The sequence below is a fragment of the Adiantum capillus-veneris genome, chromosome 1 (assembly GCF_014529385.1).
Source record: "Adiantum capillus-veneris isolate H3 chromosome 1, ASM1452938v2, whole genome shotgun sequence".
Classification (NCBI taxonomy): domain Eukaryota; kingdom Viridiplantae; phylum Streptophyta; class Polypodiopsida; order Polypodiales; family Pteridaceae; genus Adiantum; species Adiantum capillus-veneris.
Genome location: NC_140931.1, coordinates 190,444,837 through 190,467,760, shown reverse-complemented (window position 1 = coordinate 190,467,760; position 22,924 = coordinate 190,444,837). Strand labels below are relative to the sequence as shown.

Genomic DNA, 22,924 nt, shown 5'->3' with positions numbered 1-22,924 from the left:
GACGCCTGGGAAGTGCTGTGAAAGCATTGTTTTGAACTTATAAGGTTTTATTGAGTTTTTGGGCAAGTTCAGACTATTTTTAAAATACGTCGGCCGCCCACTTAATAAGTGGGCAGCCATCTGATAAATAAGGCAACAGATCAGCCAGCGTTTAAGTGGGCAGCCATCTGATAAATAAGGCAACAGATCAGCCAGCGTTTTCTCTCTCTCTATCTATTTCTCTCTATATCCTTTGGCTTCAGTAATAAGTGATAAAATCTATTTATCCGAATGTATTTTATATTGTTATGCGCTCCTGTTTGTGACAGTTGTATCAGAGCATGGTCTCCTCTCTTTCTCTGTAAAGGAGGACGAGTCTCGGAAGATACGGGAAGAAGCCATGACAAGCCAAGAGAGAAGTAAGCAGGCGGGAACCCTAAGTCTACAAGGAAAAGCTCGTAGAGTTGGAAATTTTTTTTTCTCTCTGCAAGAAGTCGACACAAGGCTAGGGATTCTCTGAGAAGGCGACAAGAGCATGATGCTCAAGAACCTAGAGAATTCAAGAAGCGTAATGCTCGAGATTCTTCAAAATCCAAAAAATATCCATGAACGTCAATCCAGAACTATAGCCATGAAATCTCGTCATTCCGGGAAGGATATGAAGAAGGTCTCTAGACCTAGGAACACTTCCAGTCAAGTTTGATACTTTTGACGGAAGGGAAGATGCCCCGAAAGCTACCCTTGTGATTCGACAAGTTTGAAGTTGCCTTTGCAAACGGCAATTTCTGAAAAAGCGTCGAAGATGAGGCATGTGATTAAACACCTCAAAGGGATTGCAAGTACTTGGTGGTATACCAAAGCTCTGCAAGGAACTTATTGTAACCGGCCTGTTAACTTCAAAAAGGGCGGTAGACTTTACTTCAAACCTTGATTTAGCTTTCACCCATTATTAGTCGTCTATTCTACCTGTGCTATAATGACACAAGAGAGGGGAATGGGATACAGATGCTAGAATGCATTTGTATGCGAGTCAGACACCAGATTGGCCCCTAAATAGGCGCCCCTTTCGGTATTTCTTTATTCTTTACAAGAGGGAATAAAAGATGTGGTTCCCTACAAGCTGCCCCGCACAATCTTGGCTGAATTTCAACTGTTCTGGCCTGATTTCGACAGCATAACTGTACTAGGACCCTTCACAGTCACTATTCCCACGCATTGGATGACTTTCCCGACGCATACGGACACTTTGCAAAACCTGGCGAGAATCTGCAGCACGCTGAATTCTCTGTTTTCTGCCCCGAAAATGCGCCAGATCACCTGTACAACGGTCCCCTTGCGTCCCCGAACCTCCTAGGGGTATTAGGGTCCGTTAAGGGCCAAAACCCTAAACCTGCAAAAATACACAGCAGGCTGTAATTCACTGTTTCGGGCTCCGTTTCGCGTGCCGGTCGCATCTGTAGCAAGTCCTCGAGCTCTCGCACCTGTAGGGCTACTTCCCCTATGAATCGGACGAGATTTCGCACGTGAAACCTCTCCGAATCACCTGTACCTGCAGGGGATTAGCCGCTAACTAATCCAGTACCTGTGCAAGAGGCTCTTGCCTCGGCAATCGCGCATGAACCCACACAATTGTACATTGGTCAATTGAAAAGCCCACTAGAGGGGCATAACCATAAAGAATAGGGGAGAGAGAGAGCAGTGAGAGGTGTGCAGGTCATGACATCCTGCACCTCACTGTACATAGAGGGTAAGCAAGCACTCCATTGAAGCTCTCCCACCTGTGACAACACTCAAAAACGAGCTCACAGTTGAAAATCACGTTTTTGCCTTCTCTTTAAGTAGTAAACTTGCCTCAGAGTGCCAAGTGTCACTCATTTGTGCATTTTCCCGCTTTAGACCCTCGGGTCTAAAAATATCTCACCTGCAGCCTCTGTTGACTTGGCCACAGAGTAACAAAATGATCCCCATGTCAAACTGCACGTAATGACGCGAAGACATTTTGCCATCCAAAAATAGCAGTCCCTAAAATTTAGGAGTTTCTGCCATTACATTCTTCTAGGTCATCTGACCCTCTTTGTACACTGCAACCACACCCAGAACTGAAATGTAGCCTATGTAGCAAAGGATTCCGCTTTGGCTGGCCAATGACCCCACTTTGGCTAACCATAGTCCTTGTCCAACCTTAGTGCTCTTTAGCCCTCAGGCCTGAAATCTCTCTGAACAGTTCCACACTGGCTATGCAATGCAGGGTAGTTAGATTTCCAGAGGGGTGTTTCCAAAAGGTAAAACAAACGAAATTCCCCAAAGAAAGAGAAATAAACAAAAATGGAATTGCCATTGGCTGGTGACACTTACAACAAGACTTGGATTCAATTAAGACTGAATTTTTCGACAAATTTTTTTCCTCTACACTTTGAGGAAGGCATCCAAGAAGATTGGGATGGGTTTGCCCAATAGGAATACGAGTGAGTCAAATCAAGTAGTGGTTCACTCTTGCCAAGGTAGCTCCACTCTCGATCCTCTCTGAGGAAGGAAAGATGAAGAAATTCAACAAAGGACTTTTGCCCGAATCCAATCCCTGTAGTGGGACGGGAATCATTGAACACATAAAGTTTGGAGTAAGGGAATTCAATCTAACTCCTGTGTTCTTGAATAGAAGACCCTCGAACTTTAAGTGAGAGGGCAGGTTTTCAATCAAAGTTACATCTTTGAGGAAATCATAAAGTGCATTGTGCTTGTTTGCTCTTTTGCACAAGATATGATTATCTCTAACCGGGACTACCACTCTCGAGTGTTTATGAGAGTAGAATTGAATTGAAACATTGCTTTATGCAATGAATTGGTTTGCTCAACCATCCGGAAGGTCAACTATTGATTTCGTATCCGGTAGTTCACCAACAAATCACCTGCTATTGCGGGTAGGACGGCAGAAAGGAAGGAACCATTCCAAGACGTCAACCAAGAAAAGCTTTCACTAAGCTTGAGTACCTTATGAATCAACACCCCCTACCCGATAAGGGAAAATATGGTAGTGCTTTTCACACAAGTGAATGAACACTCTTTACGACGGAAGGAACAAGCGACGACTACCGCCTGTGCTCGAGGAATCCAAGGATTGAAATCCTAGATTATTTGATGAGCGGGTTTTGCTCTAAGGTCGAGCCAAGGGATCGTCAAGTTGAGCGTCTTCGCTCTAAGGATCTTACGAAGAGAAGGTAATTTCCCAGGTTCACCGAAACACTAACACAGCTTAAGAATTATGTACACCTTTGAGTACATGGATAACACACGAAGATGCAGACCTATGCCAAGGAACTGGATGAGAGTTTGTTATACTCTCTTGAGCGCCTTTTTGCGCGCAAGGATATTCCGACACGAGAATATCTATTTGAGATGTGTTCGGTAGAAGGAATTTGAGTTTCTCTACGGAGAAGAGGTTTTCTAATGGTCGTTGATCATTGAGTACGCTATGTGCTTTTACCATTACAATAGCAACTTTTGGTTGCGGTATATGTTTCTCCATGAGCAAGTCAAGTAGCATTTACACGCTGCTGGAATAAATTCGAACTATTATGTTCGTAAGAATATAGTTCGCCAACCGTTTCAAAATGGTAAGAATTACATATGGGAGAACATCCCTGAGATTCAAAGAGGGTTCGCTCTATTGTGAACCGGGTTTGAACGTACATTCAGAAAATGCTATGGCTAGAATCCTATCTGCCTGAGATTTTGCAAGGCGTCATTGATGCTCGCAAGGTGAATCATTTTTTATGATATTGTAAGGAAGAGACTCTAATGGGCGTCTGGAAAACACTGCTGGTGGTAATAACTCGAAGGAGGAAAAGATTGGAAGCAAGTGCCGCCGTGCACAAGGAATCTTCGGATTGGAACCGTCCGCATACATTGAGCGACAGCCCGAAACAAGAACCTTCTTTAATGTTATCGCAAACTCTGTGTGTGAAAGAAAGGCATCGAGCTTAATGCTCTATGACTTGGGCATTCCCTATGTGGGAGGACACAAGAGGTTTAATACCCTCTAGGCTAACAGCGCAGGATTATGCGCAAGGACAGATACCTAGATTGATTTCTAGGAAGATTATTCTTCTCGAATTTCAGAAGACGAAATCAAGTTAACAGAGTCTCGGATAACGAAACTTAGGATCAGAACAATTGGCCTACCCAAAGCAAAGGCCCGGAATAAGAACTTACTTTGGTAAGGTGGCACACTTTGTCTACCATAGGAAGATTCACATGAGCTTAATGCTCTCGACATGCCCTATGCCGGAGGACACAAGAGGTTTAATATCCTCAGGACTAATAGCGCAAGGTTATGCGCAAGGACATAGACCTAGATTGATTTCTAGGAGGATTATTCTTCTCAAAATTGAGAAGGTGGAATCGAGTTAACAGATTCTCGGATGAGGAAACTTCCAATCTGTCGGAAAGACGCGAATGGCGAGTTCTTACATGGCTCCTAACTTTAATGAAAGGTAAAGGACATCCTCGAGGTACTAGAGGAAGCACATGAACCGGTAAGGTAAGTATTGAATTATTGAATTTTTGTTTAATTTAATTTTTAGCTTCTCTTCTGAGAAAGGACCAGCTCAACTCACCATTGAGCAAGATTTGGAATTTTTCCGAATTCTCCTTGGCAGTTCAGTTGGACCTCTACAGTTGAGGACAACTGTTTATAAGTGAGAGGGATGTTGCCAAATTGGCTTTATCTGACAGAAAAATAATTCTAAATGAATTATTGGATTTATAAGTGAGAGGGTTTTCTCGCTTGGAACACCAAGGAAAAATAATTCTAAATGAATTATTGGAATTTTAAGTGAGAGGGTTTTTCTCACTAGAGACATCCGAGTACACAATATTCCTAGTGCGTCATTCAGAGTAATGACAGGAGCACTGTGAAAGGGAATATCTGTAAGGCCACCAGGAACGGGTACTTCTGATGCGTCACATCGGATGGGTGACAGGGAGCATCGGGAAGAAGTATCCGACCATCCGGGAACGGACATCTCTGATGCGTCATAGGAAGGGTGACATAGAGCATCGTGAAGGAGATTGTACCGTAAGTTCGGTAGGAAAGGACTAGGTGATGGGTATTCCTGATGAGTCACAAGGTGGGTGACGGGTGCATCTGAAAGGGAATATCCATAGTCGGGAGGAAATTCCGAACTGTGTTGGAATTGTGCACAAGGAAAAGCAAGCACTTGAATGAAGATGGGTTCAGAGGAAACTTTGAGGAAAAACAGATGCTTTCTGAGAAAGCGGGATTGCTTTTCGGGAAAGCAGATGCTTTCCCGCGAGGAAGTCTATGTCTGCATTGCAACTGTGCATGAGATTGCATCCAGGGACGCCTGGAAAGTGCTGTGAAAGCATTGTTTTTAACTTATAAGGTTTTATTGACTTTTTGGGCAGGTTCAGACTATTTTTAAAATACGCCGGCCGCCCACTTAATAAGTGCGCAGCCATCTGATAAATAAGGCAACAGATCAGCCAGCGTTTTCTCTCTCTCTATATCCTTTGGCTTCAGTAATGAGTGATAAAATCTATTTATCGGAATGTATTTTATATTGTTATGCGCTCCCGTTTGTGACAGAGGTGGCAGGGCTATATGGAAAGCTTCTTTTTATGCTGTTAAATTCTACGCAAGAAGATTGAGAAAGCTTTTGGGATTGGTTGTTTACAGTGCTCGAAAAGAACTTTTTTCCAAAAACTTGGCAAACCTACATACGTGAAACAACAGAGCTAAATTGACAAAATTTGAAGGTTTTTACACCAAATTACACTAATTTTTTTAAAATTTTGTAGGTTTTCTCACCTTCAAAAATAAAATTTAGAGGTAAAGTTCAAAATTTGTAGGTGGGATTACACTCAACCTAGGTTTTTTTCGAGCACTGGTTGTTTACTTTATGTGGCTTTTAAAAGTGTGAGCTTTTGGGGCTCTGCTTTTGGGCATCCCTTGTAAACATTTAAATAGGTGGGCAGGGCCTCAAAACTCAGAACATCTGGACACATAGTCTGAGAGGGAGAACCCTCCCACTCTCTTGTACTTTGAACACAAATTAATACAAAAAGAAATACCGAAAAGGGCACCAATCTTTGGGGCCAATATCTCTAGGCACAAAATTCCGTCGGGCCGTGTCGAATCAATTGTGAATTGTGAACTGCTTTGAAGTGAATCTCTACTGTGTCGCGGTAGAATCTTGACTTGGAGTGTCCAAGTTTGTTACAGTCGTATCAGAGCGCGGCCGATTTCTCTTCTACCGGGAAATCCGATCCTTTTCTCGCGGCACTAATGGAATTCAACAACGAACAGTCCACTTCCTCTGCACCTGGGGATGCGGGAAGAGATCACGAAGAAGATTCTCACAAAGAGTATGGCCCACCTCGGCCTACTCAGGCGGAGATTGAAGAGATGGAACGTCGACAATTGGTTGACGGCGCAACAAAGAAGATGATCAATCTTGCGAAGGATCCGAAATCGGCCACAGAACCACACCTCAAACCGGCACTCAAGAACCCTCCTACTTCGAGAATGTTTATAGAGCAAGAATTGAAAGAGGTATACACAGATTACCCAGCTTTTTGACGCGAACAACAAAGCCAAAAAGCACGACAAAAAGCAAAAGAAAGAAACTGACTTCCTGGGTTATTTGGGTCCTGGATACTAGAGATGAGGCTCGGTTGTGCCATGACATAGTCCACTGTGTTGGCTCCATGTCTGTGTGGGAAGCATGTGAAGCCTCCCGAAGCAGAAAACCTCTGTAGGCCATTCAAGATGGCCAGTCCATGTGTGGTGCCCATGTCTATCAGGTGTCGCCCATACTCAGTATATTCCGCATCGTGTAATAGTCTCGACAGGCCCATCTCTACAATATCTAGCTCTCTCAGTATCTCCTCTGAAGTATCATAAAACACTGTCTGGCAATGGGCAGTCCTAGCATTGAAGTCCCCTAGAATGATAATGTCACCATCTCTAGAGAACTCCCATATGTCATCATCAAAAGGGGGATTGTCCTCTGGGTGATTGCATAGACCGACGTACTCGGGGGAAAGTAGCAAATAGCAATGTAGAGATATTGCCTGTCTCTGCTTTCAATCTCACCCACATGTACCTAGCCTGCTCATCCTTGCGGACTATATGTATCAATGGCTGCAAATCCTCTCTAAATAACACTGCCGCTCCCCCCCGAGCCCCGTCCTCTGTGCTCTGAGCTTGTCTCCTGTCTGTAAGCCGTCTCCCATCTGTATCCACTGATGTGAGGCATGGATTGCCCAGGGGCCTGATGTGTCTCAGAGTAAAAGATGATGTCTCTTCCAATAAAGCTATCCTCAAAAGCACCCACATAAAGACGCATGGATCCATTACAGTTCCAGGCCGCCACTTTGAGTGTGGTCCCATAAGTCTCGCACCGTCATGTGGAGCGTCGCTCCAGTATTACTACTCTTCCATCTCGGTAAAAGGCAATCTTGCCTTTTCCCCTTGCCGCTCTAATCTCCAGCATTACTTCCTGCATATGAGCAATCTGCGAGAGGGTAAGATCATCCCCGAGAAAAATGCCCGTCTCTTTAAGAGTTGGCCTTTTCTTCAAGAAGGACATCTTCGCTTCCATGGAGGGAAAACGGAGGATGAGTGCCCTTTCTTTTGAGGTTTCCCCATTGCTTCCATTTTTCTTTATGTTGCCCACTCTCCAGGCTCTTGTGTGCGTCGGCTCATGAACCCCCATCAAGGCCATGAGTTCTTTTACCTCTTCTTCCACATTGCCTTTGTCTTTAAGACCGCAAATTCTCACATGTAAAGCACGCACACGTCTTCTTTGCTCCTCCTCTAGTGTCTGATTAATGATAGTGGGTGTGGACGTGGACGTTATCTCCTTGCCTTTCCTTTCTTGGCCACCTCGATCCATTTCTCGGCTTCATCCGCCTTCTGCTGAGTTTTTCTAAGAACATCCACCCAAGAAGTCGTCATCTCTTTGTATTGCTCTTCTCCCTCTTTGATGGCCCGTACTTGCTCCTTGATCGTGTTGATTTCTTCGATTACTGAGGGTTGCAATTCGCCCTCTTCCAATGTGTTGCTTGATCGTGCTTCGGCGAGATCTTTCTTGAGTGACGCAATCTCTTCGTCCTGAGTCGTCACTCGGTCTTCCAGTGCGTTTATCTTGCTTTCTTGGATCAGGACGCGTCCTTCGAGCATTTTTATTGTGCCCAATAGATTGTGGTTCATCTTGGTAATAGTATCCGTCATTTCCTCTTTGCACTTTTCAATGGCATCCTCTAGGGAGTCGGCTTTATCACTCAGCTTCCTCATGCTTAATCGCCGTCCGTAAAAGAGCCACAACCCACTGCGGGAGATCAAGCAAAACCCCACAACCCAATGCGGGTATTCTCACATCCACAGCCCACTGCGGGCACGCAAGATAATATTCAGTCACGAAGCCCAGAGGCTCAACCCCCTCTAATAGATTACGGACACCTGCACCTGTCGACGGAGTCAACAACTCGCGGCCCCCTTGCTGGGTCAGCTCGCGGCCACTACTTCACCTCTGCCAGAGCCACTTTGGCTCACTGTGTACCTGTCCTGCTGCACCCTTGTGTGCTCACGAATAAGACCAGCACCGCAGCCCGATATGGGCACCACTGATAAGCGGGAGCAGCCCTTCGCTGCCCCTCTGTATGACTGCAAACTGTAAGGCCCAAAGCCCCTCCCTATGTAAGGAGAACGCAGGCAGCCCTGTTGAGTGTGCAATGGACAGCCCCCTCAGGCGGCCTGTTTCTGTTAATGCCTGGAATCTGAAAGCAGCCCCCACTGAGCGAGTAGCCTACTGTACGCGCACCCGAAAGCTGTGATGCAGAGGGCGTAGCGAAGGGCTGCTCTCGTGCCCGGCGGGGGGGGGGGGGGGGGGGGGGGGGGGGGGGGGGGGGGGGGGGGAGAGAGAGAGAGAGAGAGAGAGAGAGAGAGAGAGAGAGAGAGAGAGAGAAATGAAATGAAATGTTATATTAACGTCTTCAAAAGGCCAAAGTGACCTATGAGACCAGGAAGTTACAATGCGGTGTATCTGATATCAAGTCAGATTAACAAAATAAATTAAACTAGGGATAACAAGATATAAATACTGCGGAATCCTAAACTAAGCGGATAGGTGTGAAAGGCGAAAGGCGTGAATCGTGTGAACTGAGCTATACAATGTGTAGACAATTTGGGAGGGAAGTAGAAATCTATCTGCATAGAGATCCATCTTCATCTGCACTCTGGACGACGAAAAAGTATGGCTCGAATCCTTTGTTGTAGCCTCCTTCGAAACTGTGTAGCTCCTCTTCTCCATCTGGGTCGTCTAGATCTCCCTAGCTCCAATGCACGGTCTATTAGAATGCCCGTAGTGCGGGTAGACCTCTCCACTGTTGGTTGCTCCTCTGTCTGTTCTTCTGGGTGTACAGTATCTAGTGTAAAGAAATCTGTGATCTGTCTCTGGGGTTGTCTCTCTTCAGCTCTCCTCAGTAAAGTTTCTCTATGCCTGTGTAGCTCAAGTAGATATAGCCCAAGACATCTCTGATCCTCATAACTCATGACCCTAGATAGTGGCCCGAAACCTTCTCTGAATAGACAATGAAAACGGCCTCGTATCTCATAGTACACTATGCAATGACATCTGTAGTGTACCTCTGTCTCTGGCTCTAGATGGCATAAGCGGCATATCCTGCTTTCTGCTGGTGCCCCTCTGAATCTGTCAGTCTCAATATCGAGCTGATGTGATGACGTGCGTATCTGGCCAATGGCACATCAGATACCATGAGAAAGATGCCTATCCATATAGCTAGGTCGAATCACAAACCCATCCTCCGTGAGGTGGAGAAAATGCTCTCTATAGAAAGCCGTCTTTGTGCCCAACTCCTGTATCGGCTCTATCCATGTCCTCCTCGTGTCCAGCTGAATCAGATCCTGACGAATGAGTCTATTAATCTCTACCCGCGTCAAAGACCTCAAGGGTGCCTGTAGAGAGTATTGAAAAGGAGGCAACTTGTCCATGGTGAAACCATGTGTCTAAAACCATGATGCCATCTGTGCATACCAGCATGATGTATCCCCATTAAGAGAGAGAGAGAGAGAGAGAGAGAGAGAGAGAGAGAGAGAGAGAGAGAGAGAGAGAGGCCAAAACGATCTATGAGACCAGAAGTTACAACCATCATATGTGATACCACTATTAGGAACCAAGTTGAATAAAAGATGACCTAAAAACTAGGAATATGAAATATATGCAGAGGTATGACTAGGGGCATGAAAGAGAGACTCACTCAAGGATGCTTAGGACTGGAATAGCAGACTGTTGGACTGCCCATGTAGAAAGTGTTTCACTGAGGAAGGAGAGTAAACCCTATTCATTTTCATCTTCCACAAGAGCATACACTGTCGCAGTTCTGCATGGAGTGTAAACCAAGAAAGAATGTGGCCTCTCATCAAACCAGCCCTCCTGCAAAAACAAGCAAGCAACTCATAGGATTTACAAAAGAATCAAGATCTAAACTTACGTTCAAAGACACAAATAAAATTTCCTAGTTTTTGCCTTCCTAAAAATATTGAGATTCAACACAAGCCTTTAATATGAATTTATAAAACGAGTTAAAAAGCTTTGCTCGATATCAGTGAAAGGTTGTTACCCTGTCGAATTCCGATTCACAACCAAAACATCAAGCTGTAAGTCATTTTTCATGAGCACACAACACTCCTTGTACAAAAGTTGAAACACAACCAGAAAATAGCTGGCCTATACTGGTGTTGCTGATAAAATTCCTTCAGTTTATTCCCAAATGGCATTAGTACAATAACTTTACCAGTTTAATTCTCCTACCCTTATAGATCATAGGCTGACACTGGATTGGTTAGCAGGCAGTTGTAGACACTGAATAAGCAAGAACCATATAATCCCCACCCACAGACTCACTTGAAGCAAACATAAAGAGCACATTTACACACTATTAAGTAGGTAAAAGCTTCTTTTCCTCATACACTATTCAAGCAGTACTTTATTTAAGCAGTTGGACTTGTGGTGTTAGAACTTCTCAAAACAAAAAACATTCAAATCAAGCAGACATCTTCAAAATTTCTAATCTCCCTCTCCTTAAATAAAAGGTGCTTTCTCTAAAGTTCATGTATTTACATGTCTTAAAAGCACCAGAGTACTTGCCTGTGTGAAAAATAAGGCACTGGGGTCGAGCCTCTGATACCCCCCAAAGTTGTCCTCATCTGAACCTAGAACGATCTGCACCAAAGATTTTCACATATTAGCTGATAAGATTCCCAAAGAACAATGACACAAGACTGACTGCATAATTTAACGATGTTTCAGCTAAGACGATGTGATGGGTGTGTGTCCATACATGTAGAATCAGACAAAGCCAATAAAAAATTCATCTTAGTCCCCGAATCCTCTTTCCGCCATTTCGGGGTTTTGAGATTTTAGAACCTTCATTTCAAGGCATAGAAAAACAAAACAGGCTTCATTTCTCTCTCTCACACTCCTTTTTTTTTTGTAAATCTTCTCAACTAATTTGCAAATGGGAAACCTCAAAGTGAGGAAAACCCATCACAAAGATCAGATACGAAGGGCAAAACACAAAAGCGTTCTGTATAGTGAAGGCTCTAAAAGCGAACAGAAGAGTTGTACAATATTCAAGGATATATCCCCAACATCAAGGGCAAAATGTAAGGATTGCCTTAGTGAAATCTTGAACGAAGGAAAAGGATCCGCATCATGCTAATGGAACATTCGAAAAGTGCGTTGACGCCACAGAGACCATAGAGACCAAAATCTGACCCATGTGAAGAAAACTGCATATCGTTAAAGAGAAGATGGAAGAATGCCAAGAGCCGAGAGCCGTTCGTAGAAAACTGCCGAGGGAAAGCGGAGGCGCATACATGCTTATATGTGGTCAAGGAAGGCCCTCTTGAAACAACAAGCGGGTGTTTGGACAGTCGCCACAAGCTGAACATCTGACACAACGAGGTGACCTGATGCGAAGCACACGAAGGAGAGTTCAAACAGGCATTAGGAAGAGGATGGGGTCTAGGAGGGCCTCTTTATTTGCCATGAGCTTATGGAGGTGATTAACATTTTGACAAACAGGTGTACACCGTGTGTGCAAGAATGGTGGGTGTGTAAGAGATGTGTAAGAGTGGTCAAAAGATGCACTTCCCCCCCAAAAAGGAGATGGAAAATTCTATGATTCTCGGCCTTCCATAACTCCCACATATGATCTCCCATTTCAGCGGAGATCATAGATCTGGAATCTACGCATCAAGCTCCTTACATAGATATGCTACATGATATGGTTTTACCCGCTAGATTTTAGATTTCATTTGGGAAATTTGAATTCAAATAAACTAGCCGTTTTGCACGTTTGAATTCAAAAGCTCTCCTTTGATTACTTTCTTAATACTAAAGGTTTGAATTCCTTAAACTACCAAATAAAGAGACCCTCCTAGACCCCATTCTCTTCCTAATGGGAGAACTTTCAGCAAGCAGTGCCATAGAAACAAACGTTCCTTCACAGGCAAATGGCTCTTACAAATTGCAGTAAGAGCCTTCCTCCACTGTTGATCTGATTTATGCAAAGACCATATTGCACTACAATGATCAGCCAGCCAAGACCCGTGCAAGAGAGAAGCATATCTGTTGCTGGCAGAAATGGCCACAAAAAGTGTATCCCATAAAGTCTATACAACATCCATTGACCAGTGGCGGAATGGGAACGAAAACAGCCAGCATGTGCTCAAGCATGCTCCAAATCTCACGGTAATGCACGCCCAATCCAGAGTGTGCAGCTGCTTAAGAGAAGCTAAGCATATTACAGACGAGTCAACAACATCATCCACCATGTGTATACCTCCGCAAGAAAGGAAGTATGCCTAGCGTGGCGATCGGTCGACAGGAGTAAGAGAGAATGCCCTACTCCAATGAAACTTTCCAAGGGTAGTGAGTTCCCATTTGCTTGTTGTCTGCCATGTAAATCTCCCCCCCCCCCAAAAAAAAACTCATATCCTACACAATTCCATTTCAGTACCTTCTCTTTTTTATTTTTGGTACATAGACATCGTATCAGATTCACTGCATTGTAACTTTTTGGTCTCATAGGTCATTTTGGCCTTTGAAGACGTTAATAATGTTCATTTCATTCTCGGGTGTGTGTGTGTGTGTGTGCTAATAAAAAGAGGAAAATGGTATAACCTTTCTATCAACCAAGTGTGGTAGATTGGTTATGCCATTTCCCTCTTGAATAACAGTTCTTGAGTTCAACTCTCCTTGTAGGCTAGATCTTTAAGGTCTCTTAGGATAGTTTCCTACGAAACAATCTTCTTCTTCTCTCTCTCTCTCTCTCTCTCTCTCTCTCTCTCTCTCTCTCTCTCTCTGGGCTGAGCGGTGGCGTAACAGGGCACTAGGGGTGACGGCGCGCAGGGTGAGCAGGTAAGCCAGTGGCGAGGTCGCGCTGTCATGAACAGGGCAGCGCTGGGTACGACTAGGGTTAGCAGGCGAACAACGCGAACCAGGGGGTCAGCAGGCGCTGCGTGGGTGCTGATTAGGCGCTGCGTAGGGCTGCAGTGCTCGCAGTGGCTAGGGTTCCACAGGCGTGGCTGCAGGACTCTCACGATTTCTCCTACGCGCAACACTATGCGTAGCAAGTCCCAGCATACATTCACCTACGCGTAGGAAGTCCCAGCCTTATGTTCAAATTTAGAGGAAATTTTTAAGCCTTGAGGTAAAAAGCCTTAAAATAAAATCTTTTAAGTTTGACTTATTCTCCCTAGTATCCTACCCCACATTTGGGGCTCGGGTTCGATGGATCCGCCTACCGAAGGGGAAGGGCCGGGTGTAGATAGCTACACCACCCCAAAAAAAACAACAGCTACATTTAAGCGGAGAAACAGAGATACTATACTATCACCAGGATCATTACAAGTGGAGAAAACGTCCAAGATACAAGATGAACTAATGATGGAGAAGGTCCAGATGATGCTCAAATCCGAGCTAAACTACATGAGAGATGACATCAGGAAGGAAATGCACGCGAGCGCTGAGAGCTACAGGAACTCCATGTATGGAGATATGATGAGAGAACTAAGGAGAGAGATCCGGGGGATACAGAATGAGGAGATTCAGAACTTGAAAACGGAATTACGAAACCTAATCAAGGCCGAAGTAGATGTAACAGAATGCGTTATGCAAATGAAACTCGATGAGGTAGTAGCAAGTTTTGAAGCATGGAGAACAAATATGGAAAAACACATGGGGGAAAAGGATGCAATAATCGCGGAGCTAAAAGGAGAACTTGCGGCTTGCAAATCTGCAAGGAGAAGGGAGACGACCAACCTTCAGTGCTGAAGGAGCTCGAGGACATGAAGGATCATATGAAAGCTCTACGGGAAGGAGATGAACAAAAATCGAAAATGGCATCTTCATGGGCGGAACGTCCTGTGAAGACACAAGAAAAGGTTGATGAAGCAGAGAAATGGATTGAGGATGCGAAGAAAGGGAAGGCCAAGATGCTCGAGACCACACCTACTTCTACCATCATTAATATGACCATTGAGGAAGAGCAGAATCGGAAGACTCGGGCTCTGCATGTGCGGGTCACAGGAGTCAAAGACAAAGAGAATGTAGATGAAGAAGTGAAGGAACTGCTACAACGCATGGGCATCACAGAGCCTACTCACACAAGTGCATGGAGAGTGGGCAAGAAAGGAATCGATGAGAAGGGAAACGTAAAGGATAGGGCACTTATTCTCCGATTCCCGAATATAGAAATAAGGAAAGAATTTCTAAAAAAGAGGCCAACTCTTAAGAAAACCGGTATTTTCCTGGGAGATGACCTTACATTGGCACAAGTGGCGCACATGCAAGAGTTGATGCCAGAGATCAGGGCAGCAAGAGAAAAGGGGAAAATCGCCTTTTATAGAGGAGGGAAAGTAGTGGTTCTGGAAAAGCGCTCAGCATGACGGTGCGAGACCTATGGGACGACGCTCCGGATAGCGGCATGGAATTGTAATGGATCATATAGGCTAGATGTAGGTGCCTTTGAAGACAGCTTTAGGGACAGAGACATAGTTTTCTACTCAGAGACACACCAGATACCGGGATAGCGTATGCCACATGTGAAGGGTTATTTATGGGAAACACTTGGTCGACCAGACAAGAGATCTCTACAGGGTAGCCGGGGTTCAGGAGAAGTAGCAGTCTTATTTAAAGAGGAGCTGAAACCACTACTACAGATTATCAGGAAAGATGAGCAAGCAAGGTATATGTGGGTGAGAATGAGAGCCGAGACAGGTAGATTTCTATATATCGCTATATGCTACTTCCCTCCAAGTACCTCAGTCTACTCCTCACCTAAAGGACAATCCCCTTTCTCCATATTGAATAATGATATATGGGAGTTCTCTAGAGATGGAGACATCGTTCTCTTAGGAGACTTTAATGCCAGAACGGCCAACTCTCAAGCAGTATTCTATGATACCTCGGAGGAAATGCTCAAAGAAGTGGATTTATCAGAGAGGGGGCTTACTAGAAACTCACAGGATAAAGAACACACTGAATATGGGAGACATCTCATGGAGATGGCAACTATACATGGTTTGGCCAAACTTAATGGTCTAGAGAATTTCCCGTTATCTGGGGGATTCACATGCTTCACGCACAGGCATGGGGCCAGTACATGGGATTATGTCATGACTTCACCAAGCTTTATTTCTAGTATCAAGGACTTTAAGGTGGGACCCAAACCGGTTGGGATTGCAGTGGATCATGCTCTCTTGACCTTATCAATCTCCTTCCAATACAATGCCTCTCAAGTACAAAGGAAGAAGACACACACAAGATATACTTTCACGCCAGAAACTGATTCAGTCTATGTGGAAAAGATCTATAATAGGATGTGGGCAGCCGAGCCAGTATATACTGTAGAGGAGATTACTTCTCAGTTAACAGAGATACTACATGGAGCAGCACAAGAGGCATACCCACATACTCAACCTGATCAGAAGAGAGGAGCTGGGAACATGCCTCAAAACAGTTGGTATGACGAGGAATGCAGAGAGACGAGAATCCAGGTCCAAAAAGAGCTTACACTTGGGATCATCACATATAAGCAGTCTCGGATTGCTCTTCGGCGTATAGTATGTCGCAAGAAAAGGGCATTTTTAGCCAAATTGGAGAAGGATTTATATCAGCTCTTCTTGAGTCAGGACTCACATGAGGCATGGCGCTTATTTCAAGAGCACTCACCGCCTCCGACGATTACTTCTCCTGAGATCTGGGGTCAATATGTAACATCATTATATATGGTATCTGGACAGCCTCCATTACCAGATCCGCTAGAGCCATGCCCTGCTACTAGTACTTTCTTTACTACGGAAATGGTGGGAAAAGCCATTGATACGTTGAAGACAAGAAGAGCATATGATCATGATGGTTTAGTAGCAGAACATCTGATCCATGCCAGGGATCTACTTTCAGAAGTCCTTGCTCGTCTGTTTAATCGGGTCATGTGTGAAGGATTACCTGAATCTTGGAAATTATCTACTATTGTACCTATTTTCAAGTCAGGAGATCCTATGATACCCGGGAATTACCGTACCATTATGGTAGGTCACACTTTGACCCGACTGTATGCATCCATTCTTGAACAAAAATCGAGTAGATGGGCAGAGAATGAGGGCATAAGAGCAACAGGACAAGCTCGATTCAGAAGGGGTTATTCCACTTTAGATCATATTCTCACGCTCAGAGCCATTATTGAGGAAGGAAGAGCAAATGGGAGAAGCATGTATTGTTGCTTTGTGGATTTTCGGAAAGCTTTTGATACAGTACCAAGGGCCAGATTGATGCGCAGGATGCAAGAGTTAGGGGTCCCCAAGGAGATTATTTGGGGGATCATGGCCTTATACGGGTCAGTAACTGGTTATGTACGTACTCCAAAAGGGGATTCCGACATTGTTCATTCCACCATTGGAGTAAAGCAGGGATGCCCACTGTCCCCTACTTTATTTGGTATGTACATAGATGAGGTATCAGATTACATTGATAGAGAGGGTGACAGAGGGGCTCAACTTGCAGGGTCATGGATCCCTTTGTCGTTGTATGCAGATGATATTGTATTGATAGCAGAATCGCCAAAGGGAATGCAGAGGCAGCTAGATGCATTACATAAATTCGTGGAGCATAGTGGACTGTCGGTAAACTTGGGTAAAACCAAAGTTATGGTGTTTAACACCACACTGCAGTGGGTTAGGAGATCGGCACCTACATTTGCATATGGCCCGGATACAGTAGAGTACACAGATGCATACACATACCTTGGGGTGGTATTTGCAGGACCGAAGTTTCTCTTAAGAAAGCAGCGGATGCTAGATTATCCAGAGCCTCTGCGGCCCTGGGAGGGTTGGAGAGGATGTGTTCACAAGTGCAGTTTCAGGAACCACGAACAAAACTTTGGCTCTTTGATACTATGGTGGCTTCGGCTATGCTTTATGGGGTTCAGATTTGGGGACCATCTATGGATCAGGATAATTGGAAATCAATGGAGAGACCTTTGGTATCTATGATTTCCCGAATGATTAGAGCCAAGGCCTCCGTACCACACGCGATTACCCGAGCGGAACTAGCCACCCCTCCGATAGAAATTGAAGCTCTTACAAGATCAGTGTCCTTTATACATGGTTTATGGGATACAAATAATGGCCGATATACTAGACTGGCACTCGAATCCTCTCAACGATTGGCAATGAAAGGGGATACATCATGCTAGTATGCGCAACTGTTCTCGTGGTTTCAAAGACATGGGTACACGAACGGAGATTAATAAAATCATCCGACATGATCTTATACAGTTGGATACTAAGAGGACATGGATAGACCCTACACAAGAATTGGGCACGAAGATGGCCGACTACAAAGAAAACTTCCTACAACTATCAGAAGATGGATTTGTGATTCGCCCGAGTTACATGGATACCCACCTGTCTCATGGTTTGAGATGTGCTATTGGTCAGATTCTTACATCCTCACACCAGTTGGAAATTGAATTTGGCAGATTTAGGGGAATCCCACCTGAGAGCAGAATTTGCAAGTTATGCGGAATGGAGCCGGAGACAAAATTACACTATATATGCCACTGCACAGTATACTATGAGATGCGTGGGCGTTTTCATTGCCTCTTTAGATACGGCTTTGGACCTCTAGACAGAATCATGCAATACCAAGATCAAAGATGCTTAGGCTTGTACCTACTGGAACTACATTGGCACAGGGATAATCTAATGAGAAGACAAAGAGCGCTACAGCCTCAGAGGCAGATCACAGATTTCTTCGGATCGAGAGAAGCAGGAGTGGAAGGGGAAGCAAGAGGCCAGCAGCCAACACAAAGGAGTACCCACATCCAACACAAAGGAGTACCCACAACCAACATCCATCCATACCCTAATTGACAGAGCGATTGAGCTTAGGAAATCGAGACGACCACAACCAACATGCAGAAGCACACTTCACCGGAGGAGACTACAACAAAGGATTAGAAGCATTCTAGCCATACACCCAAAATGCTCCTAAGAAGTTTATTCAATACTTTGTATTTAGTTTTTCACATTTACCTTCACACTTTCACACTTTTCACTTTTCACACTTAGTACTTTAGTACTAAGGTACCCAGACATTGTAACAGATTCACCACTTTTGTATCAGTTTGGTCTCATAGGTCATTCTGGCCTTTTGAAGACGTTAATATAACATTTCAAATCATTTCATTTCTCTCTCTCTCTCTCTCTCTCTCTCTCTCTCTCTCTCTCTCTCTCTCTCTCTCTCTCTCTCTCTCTCTCTCTCTCTCTCACACACACACACACACACACACACACACACACACACGTGGGGAACGGCTCTATTGTTGCTTTGTGGATTTCCACAAAGCCTTCGATACAGTGCCCTAGAGCTAGATTGATGCAAACACTGCAAGAGATGAGGGTACCCATATAGTTGATTTGGAGGATCATGGCTCTATACAGGTCAGTAGTGGGGCATGTACGCACTCCAAAGGGGATTTCTGATTTGGTTCACTCCAATATCCGGGTGAAACAAGGCTGCCCACTACTTCCTATACTATTTGGCATGTATGTGTGTCATTAGACGGGCAGCATTTCCCAATAGAAAAGAACAGAGATCACAGACTTTTAGCACTTCAGTAACAACTGAACTTAGAGAGAGACGACACGCAACACGGAGTGGCGGAATTCCACCCCAAAGAGTATTGGACCTTGGCGCCCCTTTCGGTATTTCTTTATATTGCATCAACAAAGTACAAGCGGGTACTCCAGACTCTGCACCTTCTCAAGGAAGCATGCAGAGAATGAGCCATAACCTCATATTTAAAGGCGCTTGGCCTGAAAAACAGTTTCAAGGAAAAGCTTCAAACTCAAAAGCAACTAGTCCAAAACGGACCAAAATCTGACAGCGCGATTTTCCGAAATCTGTACAATTGGCACGTCACGAATGCGGAAGTAGCGGGCCCGCCGGATGAACCAGAGTGTCAGGCCGCAGATGAGCTCCCAACACTCCTCTCTCTCACTACACCACTCCTGTGGAGTACGCTCTGTAGCAAGCTGGAGTGTAGGTCCACCCCCCTGCATCACTATCATCCTATTGGTGGAGGATAGCTGAAACTGAAGTGTCGAGCCAATGAGAGTGGAGCAAGCAGCTGCCCCCCAAGTGTACTGCCGAGTTGTGGAAAGAGTTGGCATCAACCAAAGAACATGAAGCCAAACCTACTGTGCCAGAGGACAGTCGCAAAGACAATGACGTTGAATCTCAGCAAGATGGTCACAAGCTGCACATGCTGCCAAGAGACCACTATGTACAAGCCAGCTCCCAACTGCTGTAGCTCGGTGTGCAACCAACCCCTGGAACGAAGTGACTCGCCTTTGCTGTCTGGAGTCCCGCAACCTCTCCCAAAAAGCTGCCAAGAACTCAGCTGTAAGACCCTCCTCCTGCCAATAAGGTGCTACCGCAGGACGAGCCTCTCTCTGCTGCCAGTATGTGACGTCCCACCCGAACATTGTACTGAAAGAAAGGGACACCTGAATGGTCAGCTTAAGAAAAAGGGTCCCTCCAAAACCACTCTCCAAGATCCCACTGAACTCGTGCCAGTAAACAACTCTCCCAAGCCCACAGTCTCCAGACGCCAGTCTCAAAAGCTGTTGGGTCAGGATCTATGACACAAGTCCTCCCGCAAATGCCCACTGCTCGGATCCTCTGAAAACAGCACTGCCACCTGTGGGGCCTCTACTGAAACTCGGTGTAAGCGTCCCTCATCATGTAGCTCAAAAAACAGGGAGAGTACAGTCTCTAAGCAGGCCCGAACTGAGATGAGAACCTCCAATCGCGTGAAGGCCCCCATCCATCTGGGCGCTGCTGACTCGAGAGGTGTGAGCCACTCAGCTGGTACTGCCTCTGAGATGTCCTGACACATGCTCTACACCCCTCTCATGCCCTGTAGTTGGATGCCCTGAAGCTCCTCTGACAAGCCTGAAAACTGTAGTCACTCACCTAAAGTGCGTGTTGGACCCTCTACCATGGGACCCCAAGAAACATGAGGCCGACTACCAACCAAGTGGCCCCTCTGAGTGCTAACCATGGGGTTATAAATAAGGGGCTATCTCAAGCGCTCCTCCATGCAAGTAGACTGACACTGCTCTAGGCCTCTCCGTAGCTGCTCCCAGGATCGGAGTAGACTCACGGCGAAGCGGTCCTCCAGTTTCCTGCTCAAGCCAACTATGCGCATCTCTGTGAAAATCCATCTGGTCGAAGGTCGCCAGGGGCCTAAAGCCTGAGGCACTCTAGCACTAAGCCACTGAAGTAAGAACTCCTTCCAAGGCTCTCCTGGAAGAAGTCTTCTAACGATAAACTTCTCTAGAAGGGCTCGGCTCTGCTGTGCTGGGTCTACAATCCCCAACCCTCCCTGAGAACAAGGAAGAATGATGACCTGCCATGCCACTTTGGCCCAGGCTATCCGAGTGTCACGCCCTGACCAAAGGAAGTTCTTGATCAGCCTCTCTACCTGGCTGACGCAAAAACCCGAAAAGATCCAACAAGAAGTGATGTACCACATAGTAGCCAACAACACCTGGTTGGCCACTACAACTCTACCTACCAGAGAAAGTCGTACAGAGCTCCAATGTAACAACTTCCTCCTGATGGACAGGAGGAGGGGAGCAATCTGCTGCTCGAGAGACAAGTCCAAGACAACTTGACAGCCCATGTATCGAACTGCAATCCCTGGGGGAATCCATCTAAAACCCTCAATTGGCATCCAATCAGGCGTAGGAGCACTACTAACCGAGAAAGCCACTGTCTTTCTCCAATTGATCGGTGCGCCTGATGCACAAAAAAAAAGTCTCAAGAGCCTACTCACACATGTGAAGGTTGGCCTTCCGGCCATCGAAGTACAAGGCTAAGTCGTCTGGAAAGTGAGCATCCACTAGCTCATCTACACGAATAGGGAGCGCAAAGCCACGCAAACCAACCTGCTGTGAAACCAAAAACCCACTCATCACCTCAGCATAGAACAGAAAGACGAAGGGGGCAAGAGGGCAGCCCTATCTGACCGAGCGTGTGAGCATGAAACGATCACCTCTATCTCCTGACAACACTACCTGACTGTGTGCCCGTCTGTATAGAACTGACACACCTCTGATCCAAGCATCTGAGAAGCCCATCCTGCATAGAGTGCCCTCCAAAAAGTCCGAGTCAACTCTATCGTAGACTTCTCAAAATCGAGAAGAAGAATTACCAGATCCTCACCACGGAGCCGCGCGAGGACAGAAGCCTTCCCAAAAGTAAAGATGTTGTCAAGGATACTACGCTCCTTGACAAAACCTATCTGTGTCCCATGTATAATGCTCTCTACAAGTGGCTGAATTGTCAAACTCAGAGCCTTGGCAAGAATCTTGTAGGATGAATTGGGGATAGTGATGGGTCGCCACTGTCGAATCTCATCCAAGGAGCCACCCTCCTTGAGAATGAGGTAAATCAGGCCCTCACTCATGCTGTCAGGGATCTCTCCTGTGTGCAGGATGTACTGAAAAGCGCTGCAGAGATGTGAGCCAAGCAAGTCCCAATACTCCAAGAAAAAGTTGGGAAAAAGCTGGGAGTCAAACCATCCTCACCTGGACATCTACCACAGGAGAGTGCTCTAAGAGCCACGTGTAGCTCCTCTAGTTGAAGAGGTAGCTCAAGCCTTTGGCGCATCTCCTCAGTCACAAGACAAAGCATTTGTGCCCACGTCTGCTCTCTACATGCATCCTCACGCTGTGACTGAGGCTCTGCAGACAGTAGATTACGGTAGAAGCCAGTAGTAACTGCACGCATGTCCTCTGGCTCTAAAGCAATTGACCCGTCGGGCCTCCTCAACTGACTAACCTTGGTATACGTATGCCCGGGTCCCACTGCCTCAAAGAAAGCGCTTGTCACACTGTCACCCACCAGGGTCCACTGAGATGCCTGATGATGGAAAACAAACTCATGGCGCCTCTCCTCTGTGCTGACGAGCTACTCGCAAGCCTGCTGTAACAGCAAGGACTGTCTGGATGCTGCTCTTGCATCCTCTGCAAGGAAGCAACGCCCCATCGGAGACGTTGCCCCTCCTCTCTTGCTGAAGCGAGGCGAGCCAAAGACTCCTGAAGAACGAGACGACTAAGCTGAGCAAGTCTTGAGACCACTCTATCAACAGAAGAATCCTGCATGTCTGAGCTCTCTGTCCAAAGAGCCACCACACGCTCCCTAAGCGCAGAGTCCAACAAGACCCTCTCAAGGATGCGAAGCATCGTGCTCCCCCTCCTCTACCTATCAACCACTGTGAGGATCCTTGGTGCATGGTCCCAAAAAGAAGTCCCAGCCAGAATGCC

General features: G+C 45.7%; 1 protein-coding gene and 1 pseudogene across 5 annotated transcripts in view; both read right to left on the bottom strand.

Annotated features, from left to right (window-relative positions):
• Positions 1 to 22,924, bottom strand: part of LOC147466211 (1,4-alpha-glucan-branching enzyme 2-2, chloroplastic/amyloplastic-like) — a 169,406-nt gene that overhangs the window by 41,315 nt on the left and 105,167 nt on the right. For all 5 annotated transcript variants that reach the window (XM_086524614.1, XM_086524610.1, XM_086524617.1 and 2 more), the window contains 2 exons: positions 11,169 to 11,243; positions 10,279 to 10,454 (listed from right to left, as the gene is read on the bottom strand). In XM_086524614.1, the coding sequence (XP_086380740.1) occupies positions 10,359 to 10,454; positions 11,169 to 11,243 (171 nt within the window). In that variant the 3' untranslated portion in view covers positions 10,279 to 10,358. The remainder of the gene's footprint in view (positions 1 to 10,278; positions 10,455 to 11,168; positions 11,244 to 22,924) is intronic.
• Positions 8,942 to 10,244, bottom strand: LOC147466212 (uncharacterized; annotated as a pseudogene).